Here is a 22,998-nt window from a genome sequence, read left to right on the forward strand (position 1 = left end):
CAGCCATGCTGCTCATCCGTGAGTATGATGTGTCCAGTACACAAGCAGCTTCAAACTAATGGGTAGATGTGGACCGGACTCACTCATACGCAGTACGAAAGCACTCGTACATGGATAGGAGCGTGGCCCAAAGAATATATCCGACAAGCCCTTGTCGGATATACTTAGAGGGTAACAGCACTTGATCAGTGGGGTCCAGGAGCATGGGGTAACCCTCTGAACTACCCAGAGGCTTCTTACTTCTGAGGTAGGTAAGCATTTAACTGTAACATTTTTCCTCACTTCAAGTTTGCTGTAAAAATGGAAGGCTGAGCTTCAATTTCTGAGGAAGTAAAAAAGAAAATATTTTTTCAAAGTGTCTGAATCACACCAGTTACCTCAAAAACTGTTCCCTATGTGTTAGGAAGGGCTAGCAAGTAACCAGCGGAAACAGTAAATTCGGGCGCCTGAGGCTAGTGGACAAATCGGGCGCCGCCATTCACTCCTATAATAAATATCGTTTAATGGGCGCCCGATAGGAAAAAAGGGCGCCGGTGAAAAATAACGTTTTAAAAGCGGCGCCCGGAGACTTAATGTTTTATTACTGCTTCTCATGATTACACATTATTTAATGATTTATACATTTTTAAATATTATTTTTAAACGAAAAACAGTACAATATTTTTTTTCAAACATTATTTTTAAACGAAAAACAGTACTTTTTTTTTTTTACATTATTTTTAAACGAAAAAACCAACAGGGGGGTCTTAGGTTTAGGCACCAACAGGGGGGTCTTAGGTTTAGGCACCAACAGGGGGGGTCTTAGGTTTAGGCACCAACAGGGGGTCTTAGGTTTAGGCACCAAAAGGGGGGTCTTAGGTTTAGGCACCAACAGGGGGGTCTTAGGTTTAGGCACCAACAGGGGGGTCTTAGGTTTAGGCACCAACAGGGGGGTCTTAGGTTTAGGCACCAACAGGGGGGTCTTAGGTTTAGGCACCAACAGGGGGGTCTTAGGTTTAGGCACTAACAGGGGGGTCTAGGGGTTAGGGGTAGGTACAGGGAGGGTTACTTAGGCACCAACAGGGGGGGGGGTCTTAGGTTTAGGCATCAACAGGGGGGTCTAGGGGTTAGGGGTAGGTACAGGGAGGGTTACTTAGTAAAAAAAAAATTTAACGTTATTATACGTTTCAGTATTTAAACGAAAGATTAACGTTTTTACAATTGCCGATTTAATGCACATTATTTAATGATTTATAACTTTAAAAAACATTAATTTTAAACGAAATACAGTACAATACATTTTTAAACGTTATCCATGCTTATCGTTAAAAACCCGGCGCCCTTTTTTCCCAGCGCCCCTTTTTAACGTACGCGTAACCAGCTGCCACACTGTTAGCCTCATCTGCCTCACCATATGTAGCTAAACACCACCAAGACAACAAAATACAAAGACGTGAGACAGAAAAAGCCTACGTTCCCCACCTCTTTGAAGGCTTCTCAAATGTAAAAAGACAAGTGCCAACACAAAAACATATAACAGCACTCTAGCTCAATATTTGGCAATTCTTGTCTTTTTAAACTTCACACCCCAATGAAGCTCTTAAATAGGAGGGAAAACATGTAGGGTTGTTCTATTTCTCGTGTCTTGATTTAGTTGTCTAGGAGGTGTTTGGCTACAGATGGTGAGGCTAACACTGTGGCAGGTGGTTACTTGCTACCCTTTCTAGCACACGAGAGACTGTTGAGGATGGAAACCTGCATTCAGCTGGAAGTGATAAATGTGCTTTTTGTGCCCCCCTTCTGCTTATTAGTGGGCTTTCACTGTTCCTCTCATACACCTAGTACCTTACAGCGCTTCGCTATAGATTAGTGTATATAGCCCAGTAATTCATTATTATGATTTCGGAACTGGCCGTAATTAAAACTAAGCTGCACTTGTTGGCTGCCACTGATTCCTATGCACGGGACACAAACGCGCGTCCCTGTCAAAGACAGCTGAGCTCCGTACCTTGGCCAGGAGCCGATTTTTAATTGGCTCCTGACCCCCTGATCACTGTGAGCCAATCACAGTGAATTATAAAAACCTTAAAGTGGACCTGAACTCTTGCACAGGACAGAAGGAAAACAGAGAAATGTACCCTGTATGTATTTAGAGAGTTACCCTGTCTAATTCCCCCCTCATCTGTGACTAATCAACACCGTAATTTGATCTCTCAGTTGTGTCAGCTCAGGAATCTCCTCTGTACCGGCAGAGCAGCTAATTTGAACGCACAGGATGTTAACAATATGTCTGCTTCCATGAAAGCAGGAAGTAGAGACACTGCAGGTTTATTTCCTGATTTGTATCAGCTGTAACAAATGTTTTTCTTTAAAAGTTATTATGCTGATGTGTGTCTTTTAGAGCAGAGAGAAAGTTCTGGGTTTAGGACCGGGTTAAGGTGCCAGAGCCACACGCTCCCCATTCAGTTAATAGAGGTTGATTTTTCACACTTTTTTTTTTTTTTTTTTTATTTAGTGGACTGGGATCAGTTCTTTTCTAATCGTTAGTGAATTTTAGTTTCTGTTAACATATGGTAGGTTTATGTGACTGCAAGCTTTTGCTATACACTGTGCAGGTCCCCGTGGTGCATAGGCGATACCTCCCAGGTAGTGTTTGGGTCTGTTGTAGTGATACACACTGATCAGTCACACCAATAAAACCACTGCCAGGTGAGCTGATCCTCATACAGTGGAAACTGGTAAATGGTATGGTAAATATTGCGCAGCAAGTGAACAGTCAGTCCTTCAAGGCAAAACTGAAAAAATGGGCAATTGTGAGGATCTAATGACATGCAAAAGGACCACATTGTGAAGGCTATATGGGTAGATCAGAGCATCTTCAGAACTGCACTTTCCCAGTATGCACTTACCAAAGTGGTGTGAGGAAGCAGAACTGGTGAATCGGCGACAGGATCCTGACCATCCACAGCTCATTCATAGGGTAAGTGAAGGCCAACCAATCCCACAGAAGAACCACCGTAGCACAAATCTCTACAAAACTTAATTCTGGCCATAAGAAGAAGGTGTCAGAAAACACAATGCACTGCATCTTGTTGCTTATGGGGCAGCGCAGCCATAATCCAGTGCCCATGCTTATCCTTGTCCGCTGCTCAAATCCCCTACAGTGGGCACATAAATACTAGAACTAGATTGTGCAGCAAAGGAAGAAGGTGACACAGTCTGATGAATCATATTCTCTCCTCCAGATCTTGGTTCAATTAAGCATCTGTGGGATGTGCTGGATAATCAAATCAGTGGTCCCCTTGTATGTCCTCTCCCACCTCACCTGCAGAGTGACAGAGGGAGCATCTGGCAGGCATGGGTGAGGGGAGCAGGACCTGCAATCACATGGGGGAGGGGGGGCAGAGCTGTTGGGGTCCTATTAACCTTCCTTCAATACAGGGGACTATACTTCACATCAGGTGTGTTTGAGGCTACACTTTGCTATGGGTATGAAGATCCTGATGGCCCTTCTGAGATGGGCTCCAAGGCAGTGAAGGGCACCAAAGGGGAAGGCATAAGAAGGGGTGTGAACATGGGGGCTTCATCAAAGTTTTGAATTGTAGTTACGCCACTGCTGGCAGGCATAGGTACTTGCTTGCTGTTGCTGCTCTTTGCTTCGTCTTGAGTCTTCATATCTGTTCCCACAAGTATGATCACCAGTGTTGCTTGCAAATTTTCACCAATGCCATTTTCAAGTCGGGGGGGGGGGGGGGTGTTGGGGGGCCTGCCAGAGAACCCTGGGAGGTAGCCAGTGGAAGAGCGCGATGGGCATAGCAGAGGAGAAGGGGGGAAGTCTCCCCCCCTTCCCTCACCTTGGGGCCCCCCTTCCTGGCTCTCCCCTCCGGAATGTGTAAGTGTCGCACAGCGGCTGACAGCGGGCGGGGACTTACCGCTGTTACAGCCACCAGAGGGAGCTCTGCTCTGTGCGCCGCTAGTCTGGTCTTGAGTAGACCAGACTAGCGGCACACAGATCAGCGAGGGGAGAGCCAGGAAGGGGGGCCCCAAGGTGAGGGAAGGGGGGAGACTTCCCCCCCCCCCTTCCTCCTCCGCCACTGCCCATCGCCCTCTTTCACTGGCTGCCTCCCCTCCTGGGGACACCTATAGACCTAGCTACATATACTGGGGGCACTTATAGACCTAGCTACATATACTGAGGGCACCTATAGACCTGGCTATTCTGGGGACACCTATACTCCTTGCTGCATATACTGGGGACACCTATAGACCTGGCTGCATATACTGGGAACACCTATACAGCTGGATACATATACTGAGGACACCTATAGACCTGGCTATTCTGGGGACACCTATAGACCTGGCTGCATATACTGAGGACACCTATAGACCTTGCTATTCTGGGGACACCTATAGACCTGGCTATCTATACAGGAGACACGTATAGACCTGGCTATCTGTACTGGGGACACCTATAGGCCTGGCTACCTATTCTGGAGACACCTAGATTTGTTGTTCATGGTTAAGTATATCAAGCCTGAGTATCCCCTGGAACCATCAGAAGTACCCCCTGGGGTACGCGTACCACACGTTGAGAACCTAGGTTTTACACCACTGCTAAGGTCATGTATATTTTGCCCCACCCATGACCACGCCCACATTATGTTGCGTGACCACACCCATTTTTCGGCGCACCCATTTTATCAGTATAAAATATCACAATATAAAATATTTACTGTTGTCAGTAAATGATTATATCTTAGTCTGTAAAAATATATAACGTGAAAGGTGGGAAACACTGGTATGGGGGCCCCATAATCTCCTAGTGCCCGGGGGCCCCATGAGTTGTCAGTCCGCCCCTGGTCAGGCCTGTGTATTTGTACAGAGTTGTGTTAGCTCTCTGGCGAGTCATTGACCTCAGCCTGCAGAGCATTGCCATGCACAGGAAGAGGCAGTTGTAACCTGTTAGGTGACACAGCAAAGACAGGTGTGACGAGTTGGGACACATTCCAGTCACAGTGAATATTCTCAATTCCGGCTTCAGTTTTACAGCAGCAAATTATCCTTAGTAATGGTATAGTGCCAGCTCCTAGTTGGTGCAGGTCCTATCAGATAGATGTGTGTAGTTATGTAGGTAAACAAGACCAGTGCTCTGATGATTGCTTTATCATGGCGGTTACAAGAGCTTTGTCTGCAGGCTTAAGCCTCGTACACACGCCTGACTTAAACCGACTTAAAGGAATACTGTAGGGGGGTCGGGGGAAAATGAGTTGATCGTACTCGGGGCTTCTAATGGTCCCCCGCAGACATCCTGTGCCCGTGCAGCCACTCACCGATGCTCCGGCCCCGCCTCCGGTTCACTTCTGGAATTTCAGACTTTAAAGTCTGAAAACCACTGCGTCTGCGTTGCTGTATCCTCGCTCCCGCTGATGTCACCAGGAGCGTACTGCTCCCCCCCACGCATAGCAACACAGCGCATCTTCAGCTACACAGTTGTGAAGCGTGTGTGTAGCTTGGCCCAGCGATGTCGCCCTAGGGGATCAGGTCCTGGTCCCCGATGGGCGACATGAGTTGAGTGTGTGTATGCGGCCTTAGGGCTCAATTATGCATCATTTTATATTTTGGGGGTTTCTTTTAATTAAACTAGTCACAAATGAGCATTGCAGACACCAGCAGGTGGGCCTTCACGTGGGGGTAGGCGAGAATGGGTTGGAGGTAGCACAGTCAGTGCTGGCCCCTCCCTTGGCAATTCAGAATGTGGGGAGGTGGAGCCACAGGAGAAAAATCGACATGTATTAGAAAAGTATGATGCTTAGGATCCTAGCTTCCAACAAATGCAAGTAATGGTGCCCATACACGGTACAATAAAAACGTTACAATTTTCCCATTTATTCGACCAAAACGATCGAATCAAATGAAATTTAAAAATAATAATTTTTTGGAGGGATCAAGAAAAAACAATTGATTATCCAGTTTTTCAATAAAAGATTGCACATGTTGGAAAAATCTTTATATTTGATCTAATGGAATAATTGCACAAAATTATCTAATCAAAAAAAAAAAGAAAAAATTGTACCATGTATGGGCTATGGGTACTCTTTAAGCCACACCTACACACATTGTAAACTATAGTCTCCTGAAATAATCATTAGGGTTGGTTCACACTTGGTGCTTTTTCAGCGCTTTGCTGGTCACTGGCAATCAGCAAAGCGCTGCTGCTAATGTATACCTATGGATACATTCACACTGCAGCATTTGTGATTTCGATCAGTCGCAAACGCACTGCATGCAGCGTCTTTGGGGCGATTGCGCTGGGATTCTCGTTCTATTGACGGGAATCACAAGCGCAAATTGCGCTGAAATAGCAAGATTTGGCTGCCGAATCGCGATCACGGACCTGAACGCAATCGCCGAGAATCAGCGGGCAATGTGAAGCTGCCCTGAGAGATACTGTAGTTTGTTTCAGATGATAGTTTGTAAGGAGTAGTATACAGACATGAGCAGCTTTGTCTGTTGCATGGAGAGGGGAATGGGGAATACGGCAATAATAAAGGTTCATACACACTTTAGATTAAACTTGGCCAAAGTGGCTGCTAAAGACCACCTTGGGCGAGAATGTAGTGTGTGATACATCAGCGGGAGATATGGCATGCTGGATCATATTGCCTGAGCGCAGCCAGACTCTATTGTATTCTCCCTTGCTCCACCCCCTCCTTCATGTGCTGCGCATCGCCCCTCCGCCGCACCCATAGCAACAGGCTAAAGACCCGTCTGTAATGGATCGACCACAAACCTTCACCCAAGGGATCATAGATTTTCAACCAAAAGTATCTCAAGTGATTATTTTGGCAGTGGAAAATCTAAATTGTGTCTGTGCCTTTTCAGTATAAAATAACTTATTCTAAACTGCCTCTGATCAATAATGCAGCTATACATAATTGGTTTTTCCTCCTGAAAAGCCTTATGAGCCCTGTTCCCTTAAAGCACATCCATACATGCCCAGTTCCTAATGCATGAATAGATTCATGGACAGGTCAGTGACATTCAGGCTGTTTTCAGACTATAAACCGGCATTAGCGATGCGCGCCCAACACACCATATCGCACCATCAAAAACAGGCCTTCAGGAATCACCGCGCTATTGCACGGTGATCCCTGTCCGGCCGCCGGCCAAGCAGGAAGTGACACGCAGGGGACGTGCGCTTGCCGTCACTTCCGGCTTGGGCTAAGCGGAAGTGCACCGAAGCATCGGCGCCACGTCGGTGTTAGCTCCAAAATCTACGCCTCGCCATACACTAACATGACTTCCGGGCCGATGCACCTCGCTGCAGAATCCGCGCGGTAATGTAGTTGTGGCCCTGAGTCGGGCATGCGGCAAAAAACGTCACTTCCATCGCGTCGCTCCCGACATCCCCGTATGAAAGTCTTTATAGATTTTCACTGCACGGTGGTTGGGTTGCAGTAAAAATACTGCACCGCCTAAGTGTGAAAGGGCCCTCTAGGTTATAATTTTTATTTAAAGTGGACTTCTTTCTGTCCACTTTAAATTTTATTTAAAGTGGACAGAAAGAATGCACCCTGGATGTATTTAGAGAGTTTAGCCTGTGTAATTCCCCCTCATCTATAACTAATCTCAACTGTAATTTGATCCCCTGTGTCATCTGACTGACACGGCAGATAAGCTCATTTGAAAGCACAGGATGTTAACAATATGTTTGCTTCCATGAAAGTAGGAAGTAGACAAACTGCAGATTTATTGCAGTATTTGTATCAGCTGTAATAAAGAAATGTTTTTTCTTTAAAGGTTATTATTCTGTTGTGTATCTTTTAGAGCAGAGGTTCTGAGTTCAGGTCAACTTTAAAAAAAGGCAAACCTACAATTCATCTTTTCTTATGGGTCTGTGAGTCAGAAGAGAAAGCGTACTAATTATGAGGACTTCTAGTAAAACTTTCATGGTGCCTTCAGCCTAGGTGAACTTGTGCAATACCGTCCTTTCCAGTCATTGATTTAAAAGACCACTATCGCAAAAAAAAAGTAAGCAGTTAAAATCTGACAGAACTGATAGATTTTGGGCCAGTCCTTCTCCTCATGGGAGATTCTCGGGGTTCTTTTTCGTTTTCAACAGCATTTCCTGAACAGCAGTTGCAAAGTCTAACTGCCAAAATTGTGTGCAAGTGATTAGGGGTGCTGGCTGGTATTTTACTATTTTGGCAATTAAACTGCTGTTCAGGAAATGCTGTTGAAAACAAAGAAAACCGTGAGAATTCCCCCATGAGGAGATGGACTGGCCCAAAACCTGTCGATTCTTTCAGATTTTAACTGCCTACTTTTTTCGCAATAGTAGTCCTTTAAGGAGAACCCAAGGTGCTTTTTTTTTGGGGGGGGGGGGGGGCTGATGGGACACAGAGGCACTCTCTGCTCCCCACCGCCATGCTATAGCCCCCTGAGATTAGCGACAGTATTTGTCGCTATCTCGGAGGTATGATGGGATACATGTGGCAGATGGATTCCCTGCTCAAAACCATTAAGCAGCTTTCTCTCCCTGGCCACGCCTCCTGCCATTGTCCCGCCTCCCTGCATGCCGGGAGAGAGAATCAATCTGTCTTTCCAGCGTCGTGACCCAGAGGTCGCGAAAGTGAAAGTGGGCCACTGCGGCCCACAGGAGCGGCAGGGAGCAGCGGTTTCAGAGGCTACCTGATCCGCTCAGCACCCCAGGTCAGGTAGCCTAGTTTTTTTTCATGAGCCAACCTTGGGTTCTCTTTAAGTGTATGTGGCAATTTACAGTCACATACAATGTACAGTACATTCAGTGCGTGGGACATGGAGATGTATAGTTATAACTTCCCCTACTAACTTCATACAGATAGTAACTTCATACTATCCAGTCTTTGGCCCGCTGCACACCAAAAACCTCAAGCAGATCCTGAAAACGCTAGAGGTTTTTGAAGCAGATTTCAGAGCGATTCTAGGAATGTTTAGAGAGGTTTTCTAAACATGCCTGGCATTTTTTGGAGCGTTTTTGTGTAGCAGATTTCATAAATTGTTACTGTAAAGATGTTACTAAACAGCTACTGTAACAAAAACCCCTGGAAAACCGCTCTGATCTAGCGTTATTCAGAGCGGTTTGAGATTTTCCTATACTTTACATTGAGGCAGAAACGCATCTGCAAAATGCAAAAATGCAGCAGGAGGCACGTTTGCGGTTTGCTAAAAACCTCACATCGCTGGTGTGCACCATCCCATTGATATACATTAGCCAAGCGTTTTCAGAGGCGGCAGCGGTTTTGAAAACGCTACCAAAAGGCTTGGTGTGCACCAGGCCTATGTGTTTAGAGGACATTCCCCAAACTGCATACATACCACTTTTCCCCCTACCGGAGCTGTGCAGTACTTTCTAGATACACTGGTCAGTGGAGCAATATAAGAAGATGGAAAGGCCCATAAACAAATGGGCCTTCCCCTCCCCCAAGCCCTGGGCCCCATAGCAGGCACTATGACTATTGCTATGCTTTTGCATGCAGGCTTCATATTTGAGCACTGGTTATCTTTTAGCCTACCAAATGATACAAAAGCTGCAGTAATAACCTTCTAGAAATTCAAGATCTAACTCTAAAACACAGTGTGGATCACATCAGATGTTTTAGTAAGCTAGTGTTAGACATGAAGGAAGGCTTCCAGCCTGCAAAAAAGTACATTACTGCTTCATTAGTATTTATTTTGACGGTTCTTAGAAGATGCCTACAAAACAGTTCTAATCAAGGGAGAGGTTTCCAGACTGAACTTTAGGGGCTGGTCATTTCAGTTTTTAGGCTGTGTGCAGCTGATAAAGAGCAAAGTGGAGATTACAGAGTCCAAAACAGCAGATAACATTTCAAGCCAAGTGATGTATATGTTCTGTATGTATAATAACTAGTAGTAGCTCTTGCTTTGTAAAGGACGTGCTGTGCACATTTATCAGCTGGTCCTGATGTAATGTTTCACATTTAGCAAGGAAGCCTTTTCCTTTGCTCTTAAACTCTGCACAAAAGTATGTATTCATTGTATCATATGCAAGAAAGCTATATCTGACATGAGGATATTTTTGTAAAGGTGCATAAGGAACTCTTTAAAATGGACCTGATCTCTTGCACAGGACAGAAGTAAAACGGAGAGAATAATTTGGGTAAAGAGGCGCCCCAGTGTGGATAACATTGGATTAAAAACAAGATAAAATTTTAAAAAATAAGGTGGCTTATCTCAATGACAAGATCTTTTTATAGACACAGAAATATTTATTTAGCACAGGCAACACGTTTCATGGGTCTAAGCCCGCTTCCTCAGGCCAATTGCAAATCGCTGATCAGCAAAGGTTTCATCCAGATTTTATCCTGTGTTTAATCCAATTTTAGCCACGCTGGGGCGCCTCTTTACCCAAATTGTGCTTTATGTAACCCCAAACATGCAGTGGCCTGAATTGTAAAAAAATAGCCTGGTCACTAGGGGGTGTAAGCCTACGGTCTTCAAGCGGTTAAAAAGAAATAAAGATAGCAACCACTGTATTGAAATTAGGACAGGTTCCTTTGAAAACGTCACGTAATAAGCAGCCTCATGTAGTGTGTTTAGAACAGACCCTTTTCTGCTCTATGGAGAGAAGAGGATTGATGTCAAGTAGTGTATCCCACCTGACCGCCATTCTGAGTTGTCCTGCTGCGTATTACCAGCATGATGGGCATATTATGCCAGGAATGGGGAAGAGATCACATGGGGTTTGAGATTCAAAAGGGCGGGAATGAGAAGAGATAGATTCACTGTCCATCTGGCATCTTTGCTAGGAAGGCGTTTGTGTGTGTGTGGGTGTGTTCTAATATAAAAAGGGGGTGCTAATAATAAGTAACACTGTAAATGGGAAGGGGGGCAGTAAGGTGGACCCTTATAACTGGGAGAATTGTAAGAAAGGCACTCAAAGTGGAGTGCCTTTAACTAGGGATATTATATTAGAGACGCATACTACTATGGGCACTGTAATCGGGGCTTATAATGACAGGGGACACAATACAGGAAGGTGGCATATATGATGGAAAGCACTATAATGGAGGAAAGAATAACTGGAGACACCATAACAGGGATCTCTATAACTGTGAACACTGTAATTAAAGGTGCTTTAAAGGAGCACTATCACGAAAAATTGTAAAATGCAAAATGCATGTACTGTAAGTATATTTCTTCCAAAGTAAAGTGAGCCATAAATTCCTCTTCTTCTATGCTGCTGTCACTTACAGTGGGTAGTAATCTGACAGAACCGACGGGTTTTGACTAGTTCATCTCCTCATGGGGGATTTTTTTTTTTATTCTTTAAGTTTTATAATTTAAGTTCCCCCTGCTCTCTGCTATGCCCCCATAAATCATCAGCCGAACTAGCGACACACAGTGTGTCGCAGCCGGCTGTTTACATCTGCAGCTGTCAGTCCCGGCGCTCCCCCGCCTCCTCCATAGCTCCGGTCCCCACCCGTGTCCCTTCCCTCCAATCAGCGGCTGCTAAATGCTCTGTACACACACTGTTGCTCCATGCTCTGTACACACACTGCTGCTCCATGCTCTGTACACACACTGCTGCTCCATGCTCTGTACACACACTGCTGCTACATCCAAAGTCAACTGTAGCAGGGAAAGAAAGGGGGCAGTGTTGTGAGCTGCAGGATACCTGCATATATTCTGGTTTCTCAACTTGTGCCTGTCCCCAGATACTGCACTGGACCTGGTCTGAGAGGGATTCTGGGCAGCTGTAATCCCCAATGCGTTTGCCTATGCTGTATGTAGTGGGGCATGTTGAAAACCGTACATTTAGGTTAAACCTATTTGGCACCACCTATAGGCTACTGTGAATGCAGGTGCTTTTTGCCATGCATGATACAAGCTGAACATTGTTTTCCTTCTGGGTAGCCCAGGGATGTATCGAGCCTTCGGAGGTCCTAGAAACGCCACTGGATCACACTCAACATTTGTGGAGGTGGGTGCGCCCAGCAGTGGGCTAGGCCTTATAGGGCAGTGTTTCTCAATATCCTTAAATATCAATCTCCTTATGAAAACAAGTGTTTTACAAATAAAGAATCATCATAGGTAATGCGTGATGTACACACATTTTATACATACATAGTTTGAACTAGATAGACAGATGTCTTTTTTTCAACCAAAAAGACATAAAATGGTACAACACTAGCCTGCACCCTCACATATCCCAGTTGATCCAGAGAAAGTAAAAAAAAAAACCTTTACAAGGCTTGGGCCAGTTAGCCTTAAAGGAGTTATCAGGCAAATGTAACAAAATAAGCTCTACTTACCCAGGGCTTCATCCAGCCTCAAGCTCCCAGCATGTCCCTCGCCGCAGCTCTGCCCGGAGCCGTTCGCCGTAGCTCCATCCCGGTCCCCGGCGATGACGTCAGGCCGACCTCCAGGTCGGCCTGTACTGCGCCTGTGCGAGCGGCTCTGTCAATCACCACCGCGTGGACCGGAGCGGACTGCGCAGGCCATGGATGTCCTTATAGAAGAGCTGTCAGCCATACCGTATTAGAAAAAAAAAACATATATAAGTAGATTAATACTTGCTCTACTTACATAACACATGTATTGCACTGTCCACATTTTGATTTTAGTGATTTTTCTATATTAAAAAAAGAAAAGATCCTTCTTAGGATTCTGTCTATCTTGAAGCCCATCCTGACATCATTTCCTCCATTACTCTGTATGTGTATCATTGCCCGCCCTCCTCCCAGTCTTCAGACACTCCCACCCAGCTCTACAGTAGAAAGTGCATTGTCTCTGCATGAGAAATATTGGACAATCAGAGAGGAACAGAGGTGTGGGAGGGAAAACAGGAGGGAAAGAGGCTTCAGCCAATCAGGCTGCATTAGTTATGTCTGAAGGGAAAGTAAAGAAGAAAAAAAGAAAACTCTGCATACCGTGCAACTTCCTTTGTGCGACAGATGTACCAAATAAGATCCAGGGAAACTGGGGAATGATCTTTTATGGAGAAAAAAAAATAAGAGTGAATTTTATGTTTTGGATTGCCTGGTTAGCATCCTTATTACTTGTTTACCAGATAAAACAAAAGAATAAAATTTTGATTTTATGCCTGACAGTTACGCTTTAAATGCAAGGAAAGTATCCAAGCACTCTTTTACTGTAGATAGAGATTTTCCATAACTACTTTTTACTGTAAAAAAATTCCTTTCTATATAGGTGGGGAAAACATATTCCTCCATGCACAGATCAGCATCTTGTCCCTAAGCTTGTACAAAGGAATAGGTGACATTATCTGCTATGCTTTTGTATTTCCTTCTGGTGTATTTATACATGTTAAGTCATCTTTTTAAAGATAAATAAGTCCAGTGTGTCTACGTTTTTTGGTAAGTGAGACCTTCCATCCCTTTCATTAGTTTAGTTTCAAAAGGTTTTTATTGACAAAAAGTCAAAAAGTCGTATAGCACTTGAACAATAAAGAGCCAGAGAGTACCCCAATTGTGGGGCAGATCTTAACATAAGAAATTATAAATTAACAGGTCAATCAAAAAATAGTAATATAGTATACAAGTAATAGTACAGGGAGAGAGACAGATGTAATGAGCCACATCCCAAATAGGTTACCAAAAACAGCAATCTGAGAATAGCAGAGGGCAAACTTTACGCTTTAGGGGCTTTTCAGATGGAGGTAGCCAGGGACCACAGGCCCAGGTTGTCTATATAAGTGAGCCAAGGCTGCCACGTCTTCAGAAATACTTCCATTGTACTGTTTGCTATACAGAGTAGTCTTTCCGCTATTAGAATTTCTGTGACTATTTTTGTATTAAGGTCTATTGATAGGGTGGATTGTCACCATTGTCTGGCAAAGTGAAGTCGCACAGCCAACAATATGTTGGGCCAAACTGTGCCTGGGAAATTTCCACCCTCCCTCAACAGCATCCATGGACCTGGGGAGACAGTGATCTTGAAAACAGTGCTTAATAGAGCCGACATTTTGGACCAAAAGCTTTTAACAGCAGGGCAATACCACCATATATGGGCTATTGTACCCACCTGGGAGGAATGTCTGATGCACTGATCATAAATAGTCGGAGTTATCCTATGTAGTCAGGCAGGGGTGAGGGATGTGCTCATGTATAGTTATATTGTATAGCTACTGTCTTGGAGCTCGACGAGCTACCTAGAGTGGAAAGTCCAGGTACTGCTCCCACTGCGCAATTGCCAACAGTTTCGCCATCTCCAACGGTTGTGAAAATATTGAGTATAGGAAGGCCCCTCACCTCTAGGACTCTGTTTTCACACTATGGGCTTGATTCACTAAAACGTGTTAAGTGTTAGCACGCCAGTGAAAAGCTGCTTAGCACGTGCTAACTGGCTCTTCACGCGTTAATATAAGCAAAAGAGTTTGCGCGCGTAAAGTTTTGCGCACAGCGTTTTGCATGCAAAATCAGCAGCTTCGCGTGCTAAGTAGCGTGATAAGCAATGACTTCACCTGCTAATGATACTTAGCACGCGAATGGAACGACAGCTTTGCAGTGCAAACTACTTAGCACCCTAGTTTGCATGTGCAAAGCCTTAACACGTGATAACTCAGTTATCACTGGTTAGTGAATCGAGCCCAATGAGTCAAAATAGGTCCTCGGTTCAGGTGAAGCTGATGGGGGTTGTATGGAGTGTTGCCAATGGTAAATCTACATGGCAGAGGTGGGGGTCTTGCCCTTCGACATTAGATGTTTAAATAGCAAAAAGCCCTTAGACCTCCACCAAAGTAGGGCACCTGGCTCCACGCCTGGAGGAAAACCAGGGTTGCCAAAGATGAGGGCCGGTGAAGGAGCCTTGGATTGTAGGCCTTTCACAAATCTCAGCCTATTCCACATACAAATAGAGTGTCAGGAGACAGGAGAGGCGTGGTTGAGTTTCGGCAAGCCCTCTCCCATGGACCAGATTAAACAGGTAATGGTGAACGAGGCCAGTAGGTTGTTTTCTATTTGTACCCCGAGTGTGGCATTTTTTCCCAGCATTTATTGGGGCCAGATGGGCAATTTGTGCTGTGCAGTAGTAGTTAAATACTGCAGATCGGGCACTCCCAAGCCTCCCCTAGCTCTGTTCATGAACGTGGTTTTCATTTTGATTCTACTTTTCCTTCCTCATCAGATAAACCTGAAAATAAACGTCTGAAGAGCCCGTGATGAGGCCTGGGTTAGGGGAACCAGCAGGGTGCAGAATAAATATAGGCTCCTAGGTAGCAGGGTCATCCTGACCGCCTGGATCCTCCCCATCCAAGAGATGGAGGGTGAGTTCCACACGACCATATCTTGTTTGAGCTTAGCTATCAGAGGTTCATAGTTCAATAGAAAGTGATCAGATGAGTTGGAGGAGATTTTGACTCCAAGATATGTGACCCTCTGATTACTTTAATTGCCATTTTTTTACCTGTTCCAGAATGTGCTTCCTTTAGTTTGGTGCCCAAAACTGTATCCCATACTCCAGATGTGGCATTACGAATGGTTTATACAGAGGGAGTAATATACTAGTATTTCATGATTTTATTTCCCATTTTACCCATCACAGAATTGTATTTGCATTTGTTGCTGCTGCTTGGCATTTAATACAGTTGCTTAAAGTGGACCCAAATTAAAAATACAAGATTTCAGAAATAAAATCTATTTTGTAAATTATAATAATAAATAGCAGCCTTTTTTCAGCTCCATGATGACAAATCTAAAATATTTTACATTTATTGGAGGAACCCCTCCCTTCCTTTCAAATTGCCGGGACAGAATCCGACAAACTGGTTTAGTAGATGGTCTCCAGCAAAGGAGGAGTTGCTAATGGCTGCCACCTGTATAACCCTAGTTATGCAAAGAGGAGGGCGAAAAGTATGCACTGAAATGCTCATAGGCTTGAAGTAGTGTTTATTTATCTATGTATGTGTCAGAGTGGTGCAACTAAATATTTTAATTAAAAAAATGTTTGGTTTGGGTCCGCTTTAACTTATCAACCAGTATTTTTAACATTTACATTTTTCATTTTTTATTTTTTTTAACAATTGAATTTTAAACAAATGTATTTATTGAAAAAAAATATTCAACATATCTGCATATGGTATCTATCAGCCAGTATTCTCAAGCCCTACTTCAGGTCTTATGTTCCCAGCTGCTTTCCATGTATCTTATATGGTGCTGTTCATACCTAATAGATATTTACATTGTGCTTTTCTCCGGGCGGACTCAAAGTGCCAGAGCTGCAGCCACTAGGGCACACTCTATAGACCGTAGCAATGTTGGGGAGTCTTGCCCAAGGTCTCGGCTTACTGAACAGGAAGTGCTGAAATTCAAACCCTGGTCTGCTGTGTCAGAGCCTTTAACCAGTACACTATCCAGCCACATATAGATTGAGGTGTAGGCATTGGTTCCCTGAAATCACCACAGAAAGACATTTGAGGTCATGGCATCCAGTTCAGATGTTTCGTTTTGTGAAAGGAATGTTTGGTCAGATGTCTCCAAATACAGTATTGTGATAAACTCGTTGGATGTTTTCATTGGATTATTTATTTAATGGTTTCCAAATACCTGCTGCGTCTCCACAGATAACATTATTTGGTTTGTCAGTGTGTTGATTTACTTACGTATTATGGGATTTTTCCACACTGATAGTGGATCTTGCTGTTCTGGAGTTCATAAGTCTGGTAGTATTTTTCCTTTGTCACCAACCTAGGCATATATCAAAATGGTGCATACATATAATACAGGGAGTGCAGAATTATTAGGCAAATGAGTATTTTGACCACATCATCCTTTTTATGCATGTTGTCTTACTCCAAGCTGTATAGGCTCGAAAGCCTACTACCAATTAAGCATATTCGGTGATGTGCATCTCTGTAATGAGAAGGGGTGTGGTCTAATGACATCAACACCCTATATCAGGTGTGCATAATTATTAGGCAACTTCCTTTCCTTTGGTAAAATGGGTCAAAAGAAGGACTTGACAGGCTCAGAATAGTCAAAAATAGTGAGATATCTTGCAGAGGGATGCAGCACTCTTAAAATTGCAAAGCTTCTGAAGCGTGATCATTGAACAATCAAGCGTTTCATTCAAAATAGTCACTAGGGTCGCAAGAAGCATGTGGAAAAACCAAGGCGCAAAATAACTGCCCATGAACTGAGAAAAGTCAAGCGTGCAGCTGCCAAGATGCCACTTGCCACAAGTTTGGCCATATTTCAGAACTGCTACATCACTGGAGTGCCCAAAAGCACAAGGTTTGCAATACTCAGAGACATGGGCAAGGTAAGAAAGGCTGAAAGACGACCACCAAAAGCTTTATGGAGATGAAGATTTCGTTTTTCAGCACGACCTGGCACCTGCTCACAGTGCCAAAACCACTGGTAAATGGTTTACTGACCATGGTATTACTGTGCTCAATTGGCCTGCCAACTCTCCTGACCTGAACCCCATAAAGAATCTGTGGGATATTGTGAAGAGAAAGTTGAGAGACGCAAGACCCAACACTCTGGATGAGCTTAAGACCGCTATTGAAGCATCCTGGGCCTCCATAACACCTGAGCAGTGCCACAGGCTGATTGCCTCCATGCCACACCGCATTGAAGCAGTCATTTCTGCAAAAGGATTCCCGACCAAGTATTGAGTGCATAACTGAACATAATTATTTGAAAGTTGACTTTTTTGTTTTAAAAACACTTTTCTTTTATTGGTCGGATGAAATATGCTAATTTTTTGAGATAGGAAATTTGGGTTTTCATGAGCTGTATGCCAAAATCATCAATATTAAAACAATAAAAGGCTTGAACTACTTCAGTTGTGTGTATTTGAATCTAAAATATATGAAAGCCTGATGTTTATCAGTACATTACAGAAAATAATGAACTTTATCACAATATGCTATTGTTTTGAGAAGATCCTGTGTATATACATACCTCCCAACTTTTGAAGATGTGAAAGAGGGACACTTAAGCCATGCCCCCTGTGTGGCCTTAAGCCACACCCGTGCTTTTGCAAAAGGGTGACAATGGGAGGAGTGTGCGGGGGAGGGTGCCAGTGGGTGGGAGAGGGTGACACTGGGTGGAAATGAGGGTGCTAGTGGGTGGGAAGGAGGAGGGTGTCGACAGGGTGCCTGGGGCAGGGTGCTGGGACTGGGTGCAGGGGCCAGGGTGCAGGGACTGGTGCCTGGAGCAGGGTGCAAGGACAGGGTGCCTGGAGCAGGGTGCTTGGGTGCAGGGACAGGGTGCAGGGACTGGGTGCCTGGAGCCGGGTGCAGGGGCTGGGTGCCTGGAGCAGGGTGCAGGGACTGGGTGCCTGGAGCAGGGTGCAGGGACTGGGGGCCTGGAGCAGGGACTGGGTGCCTGGAGCAGGGTGCAGGGACTGGGTGCCTGGAGCAGGGTGCAGGGACAGGGTGCATGGACTGGGTGCAGGGACAGGGTACCTGGGGCAGGGACAGGGTGCCTGGGAAAGGGTGCAGGGGCCAGGGTGTCTGGGGTAGGATGCAGGGACTGGGTGCCTGGGGCAGGGACTGGGTGCCTGGGGCAGGGACTGGGTGCCTGGAGCAGGGTGCAGGGACTGGGTGCCTGGTGCAGGGACAGGGTGCATGGACTGGGTGCAGGGACAGGGTGCCTGGGGCAGGGACAGGGTGCCTGGGAAAGGGTGCAGGGGCCAGGGTGTCTGGGGCAGGATGCAGGGACTGGGTGCCTGGGGCAGGGACTGGGTGCCTGGGGCAGGGACTGGGTGCCTGGAGCAGGGTGCAGGGACTGGGTGCCTGGAGCAGGGGCCAGGCACTGGGTGCCTGGGACAGGGGCCAGGCACTGGGTGCCTGGGACAGGGGCCAAGAGCAGGGTGCCTGGGAAAGGGGGCAGGGTGCCTGGGGAAGGGGGCAGGGTGCCTGGGGCAGGGGCCAGGGTACACTGACACTGGGGAAGGGTGCAGGGTGCCTGGGGAAGGGTGCAGGGGCCAGGGGCAGGGTGCCTGGGGAAGGGTTCAGGGGCCAGGGTGCTTGGGTTAGGGTGCAGGGTGCCTGGGGAAGGGTGCAGGGTGCCTGGGGCCAGGAAGCCTGGGGCCAGGGTGCATGGGCCAGGGTACACTGACACTTGGTGGGTAGGGGGGTTGTCAGTGGAGGGGGTGGGGAGAATGCCCGTGGGTGGGGAGGAGGGTGCCACTTTTAGGTGTGTGGGGGGGGGGTGCCTGGACAGAGAATGGAGGCGGAAAAACTGATCGAGGCTCCAGCCGCGGTATTGAGGGATGCGGGAGCCGGCTTCATTACTTCCTCCCTTCCTCCCTCTCTCTGAATGCCTCCTAATGTATGTCTGTGTCCTCCCCTCCCTGTAGGCAGAGTGAGCGCAGCGGAGCAGGCAGTCGAGTCCTCTTACTGCTGATGCACACATACTGTCTGGCATCGGACTTCCATCTGCTTCCTGTGACGTCATAGTAAACAGGAAGCACATGATTTACGTGAGTGTTACCCATTACCACAGCAATGCTCATGTCACCTAATTGTGGAGCGTGTGCTACACTGCTGACGGTTGTAACATTATGCTAATATTACCAGTGGTTAGTGCATCAACTCCATCATGTCCAAACTGAAACATAGATCTTCAGCTCCCCATTTACTTTCAATTGCCATGGTAATCACAGTAATGTTGGGTTGCGTTGTGGTGGATACTGGCTATCCTCTGATTGCTCCGTACAATTCTTTTTTTTTTTTTCCGCTGCCAACACTCAATGCCTTGTTTGTACTATATACATATGTCTTATGTGAACAATGTCATTCTTGTACTTTTTATATTGTGTCAATATATACCACCTTTTGACTTTATGACACTGTCCTTGACTAGAATATGGTGTCTTTTGGCTTTGACCTTTGTACCATTATTAGTCTACCAATAAACATGTTTAAACAAAAAACCACAGTAATGTTCTGTTTCTTTGTCATTCACAGGTCAGCTGCAGCGTTTGTCATCAGAAGTGCGCATTCTTGTCCTGGTAAATCCTTGTGGCGGAACTGGAAAAGCTTTAGCTCTGTTTGAGGCACATGTGATGACCATGTTGACAGAGGCCAATGTCCGATTCACTTTGCTGGTGACAGGTATGCGGGGTAAAGGGACATTAGGATGACACAGAGAATTATCTGTAGTTATGGACTTAACCCTCGAACTGGGAGAAAGCTCCAGAGGTCATGAGCACAAATATATTTACACAGAGAACCAATGCGTAATGCAAAAAAGAACGGAAAACCATTACAGATTCATATTGGCTGCAGGAGTATGCATGACGTCTCTGGGTAGCAATGCAGCACATCTCATTCAAAATGTATTACTCGCCCCTCATCATTTTTTGGTAACAGCTGATACAAATGCAGCAATAAATCTTCAGTGTGTCTACTTCCTGCTTTCATGGAAGCAGACATATTGTTAATATCCTGTGTTTACAAATTAGCTCTCTGTGTGGCAAGCAGCTGACACAGCTGAGGGATCAAATTACAACTTGTGCTTAGTCACAGCTGAGGAGGGAATACACACAGGGTGCATTTCTCTAGGTTTTCTTCCGTCCTGTACAAGGTTCACTTTCAAAGGAAGTAAATAATGGTTCTGTCCATATTAGTTTATCACACAAACACCGAGACTACACAAAGTCCCCAATAAGCCCTTCTAAATGGTAATATAATCCCTAAAACATTACCTTTAATAAGTATAAATATTAAAATCGGGCTAACTACCCTTCACCATAACATATACCACATGGGGGGGAACCCAGACTCTGTTGTTGAAATGAGTTCCTATCCCACAGGTGGATGGTCATATAAACCACCCAGGGGTAGCTGAAGTCCTCACGATCAGTGGTGTAACAATAGACCCTGCAGCCCATGCTACCGTGGGGGGGCCCGGGCCCCCCCCTAGGGCCCGCTCGGGGCTGTTTCGTGGGGGCTGGAGGGGTGGCAGCATGAGGGGAAAGCCTTGGCCACAGTCGTCGGGGAGAGGGGAAGTTTCCCCCCTCTCCCTCACCTCGGGGCTCTCCCCTCTGCGCTCCCCTCTAGCTAGATATAGTGTGGGCGGCGGGCAGATACATATCTTCTTCCGTGCGTTCCATCGCAGACTCCTCGCTCTAGCGGCTGACGTCACTTCCAGAAGTGACGAAACTTCCGGAAGTGACGTTAGCCGCTAGAGCGAGGAGTCTGCGGTGGATCGCACGGAAGAAGGTATGTATCTGCCCACCGCTGCCTGCTGCCCACACTATATCTAGCTGGAGGGGAGCGCAGAGGGGAGAGCCTCGAGGTGAGGGAGAGGGGGGAAACTTCCCCTCTCCCCGCCGACTGTGGTCAAGGCTTTCCCCTCATGCTGCCACCCCTCCAGCCCCCACGAAACGGCCACGAGCGGGCCCTAGGGGGGGGCCCGCTCTGAAATTCTGCAGGGGGGCCAGGTGGGGCCTAGTTACGCCCCTGCTCATAAGAGGATAATAAGTCACCTCTACATATGGACAGTGACAAACTCTCGGGGGACCCTAGAGGAGATAAGAAACACTACCACCAACATAAATCCATCCGTATATGCATAGTAGTTCAAATCTACTCGAACCATAAAAACAATACTGGGTTCCCCAAGAATATGGGATATCCCAAGATACTAACAATCAATCACCCCTCATACAAACTTATTTTTAGTGCAACCACTGAATGGGAAGAGGGATATCCCGTATTCTCGGGGAACCTAGTATTATTTTTTTGGTTTGAGTAAATTTGTACTACCTATGCATATATACGGATGGATTTATGTTAACTCATCTGTACTATACTATGCTAGGTTCCCTATACTGGGGGCAACTATTCCAGGCTACTTATACTGGGGAAACTATACTAGGCTATCTATACTGGGGGCAACTATACCAGGCTACCTATAATACTTGGGGCAGCTATACCTTGCATTACCCACCGTGGCGCTTAGCATGCCGCACTAACTCCTTTCCCTTTTTGGGGGGGGAAGGGGGGTGCCATTTAATACCCAGCACCAGGTGTCAAATGCCCTAGGAATGCCACTGCAGGCAACAGGGGAAAAAAATAAATCAATACATTGCAAAGCGAGTAGTCAACAAATAGAAAAAAGATCAGGTATTGATTGTGGAGCAAACAATGTGAACAAATTACATGGCGAATAGAAATCAGTTTGCACGTCATCATCTACTACAGGCAGACATGAAAGCACAAACTGTCATTGCCTATAATCACACCCCTTATCAATGCAATAGGCTAAACGTTTTTATTTTTTAATAGCTATACATATGCACAGAGGGAGATACTGGTTCCTTGCCAGTTGGAAACAGCTGTTATTCCCCACAGCGCTATAAGGCTCACAGACAGGAAACTGTTAGGACCTAGGTCTTGATGTCACACTGTGGGAGGGGTTTCACCACAATCAGCCATACACATGTCCCTGTTTCTCTGTTGGAGAAAAGGTAAATATTTCTCATTGGAAATGGGGTACCAGCTACTGATTGGGATGAAGTTCAATCCTTGGTGGTTACAGTTCCTTTTATTTTAAAGAAAATCTGTAACGAAAAAAGTTCCCCCAATAGGTACTCACCTCGGGTGGGGGAAGCCTCCGGATCCTATTGAGGAATTCCCCCGTCCTCCTTGGTCCCACGGAGGAGGCGAAAATCCTCCCCGAGCGGCGGCGATGTAAATATTTACCTCCTTGGCTCCAGCACAGGCGCAGTATCTGCTCTCTGCTCGGAGATAGGCGGAAATAGCTGATCTCTGTCGGGCCGCTTTACTGCGCAGGCGCAAGTCTCCTGTGCCTGCGCAGTAGAACGGACCCGACAGAGATCGGCTATTTTCGCCTATCTCAGTGGGAAGAGCCGCAACGCGCCACCCGCTGAAACCAGAAAAGGTAAATTTTGCACAGCCTGACAAATTGTCGGCTGTGCGTTCCGTGGACTGCAGCGAGACCGCCGTAGGACACAGGAGGACTGGGGATGCCTTGATAGGGTCCAGAGGCTTCCCCCTACTGAGGTGAGTACCCCCAGGGG

The 22,998-nt window shown here is 46.0% G+C and overlaps 1 protein-coding gene across 7 annotated transcripts in view; it reads left to right on the forward strand.

Moving 5' to 3' along the window:
- The window catches only part of SPHK1 (sphingosine kinase 1), a 92,188-nt gene that overhangs the window by 55,399 nt on the left and 13,791 nt on the right, over positions 1-22,998 (forward strand). For 6 of the 7 annotated variants that reach the window (XM_068264167.1, XM_068264170.1, XM_068264169.1 and 3 more), the window contains one exon: positions 19,919-20,065. In XM_068264167.1, the coding sequence (XP_068120268.1) occupies positions 19,919-20,065 (147 nt within the window). Of the gene's footprint in view, positions 1-13,236; positions 13,258-19,918; positions 20,066-22,998 lie in introns of those variants that run through there. The other variant, XM_068264171.1, reaches the window with a different exon arrangement.

Source organism: Hyperolius riggenbachi, chromosome 12, assembly GCF_040937935.1.
Source record: "Hyperolius riggenbachi isolate aHypRig1 chromosome 12, aHypRig1.pri, whole genome shotgun sequence".
Classification (NCBI taxonomy): Eukaryota; Metazoa; Chordata; class Amphibia; order Anura; family Hyperoliidae; genus Hyperolius; species Hyperolius riggenbachi.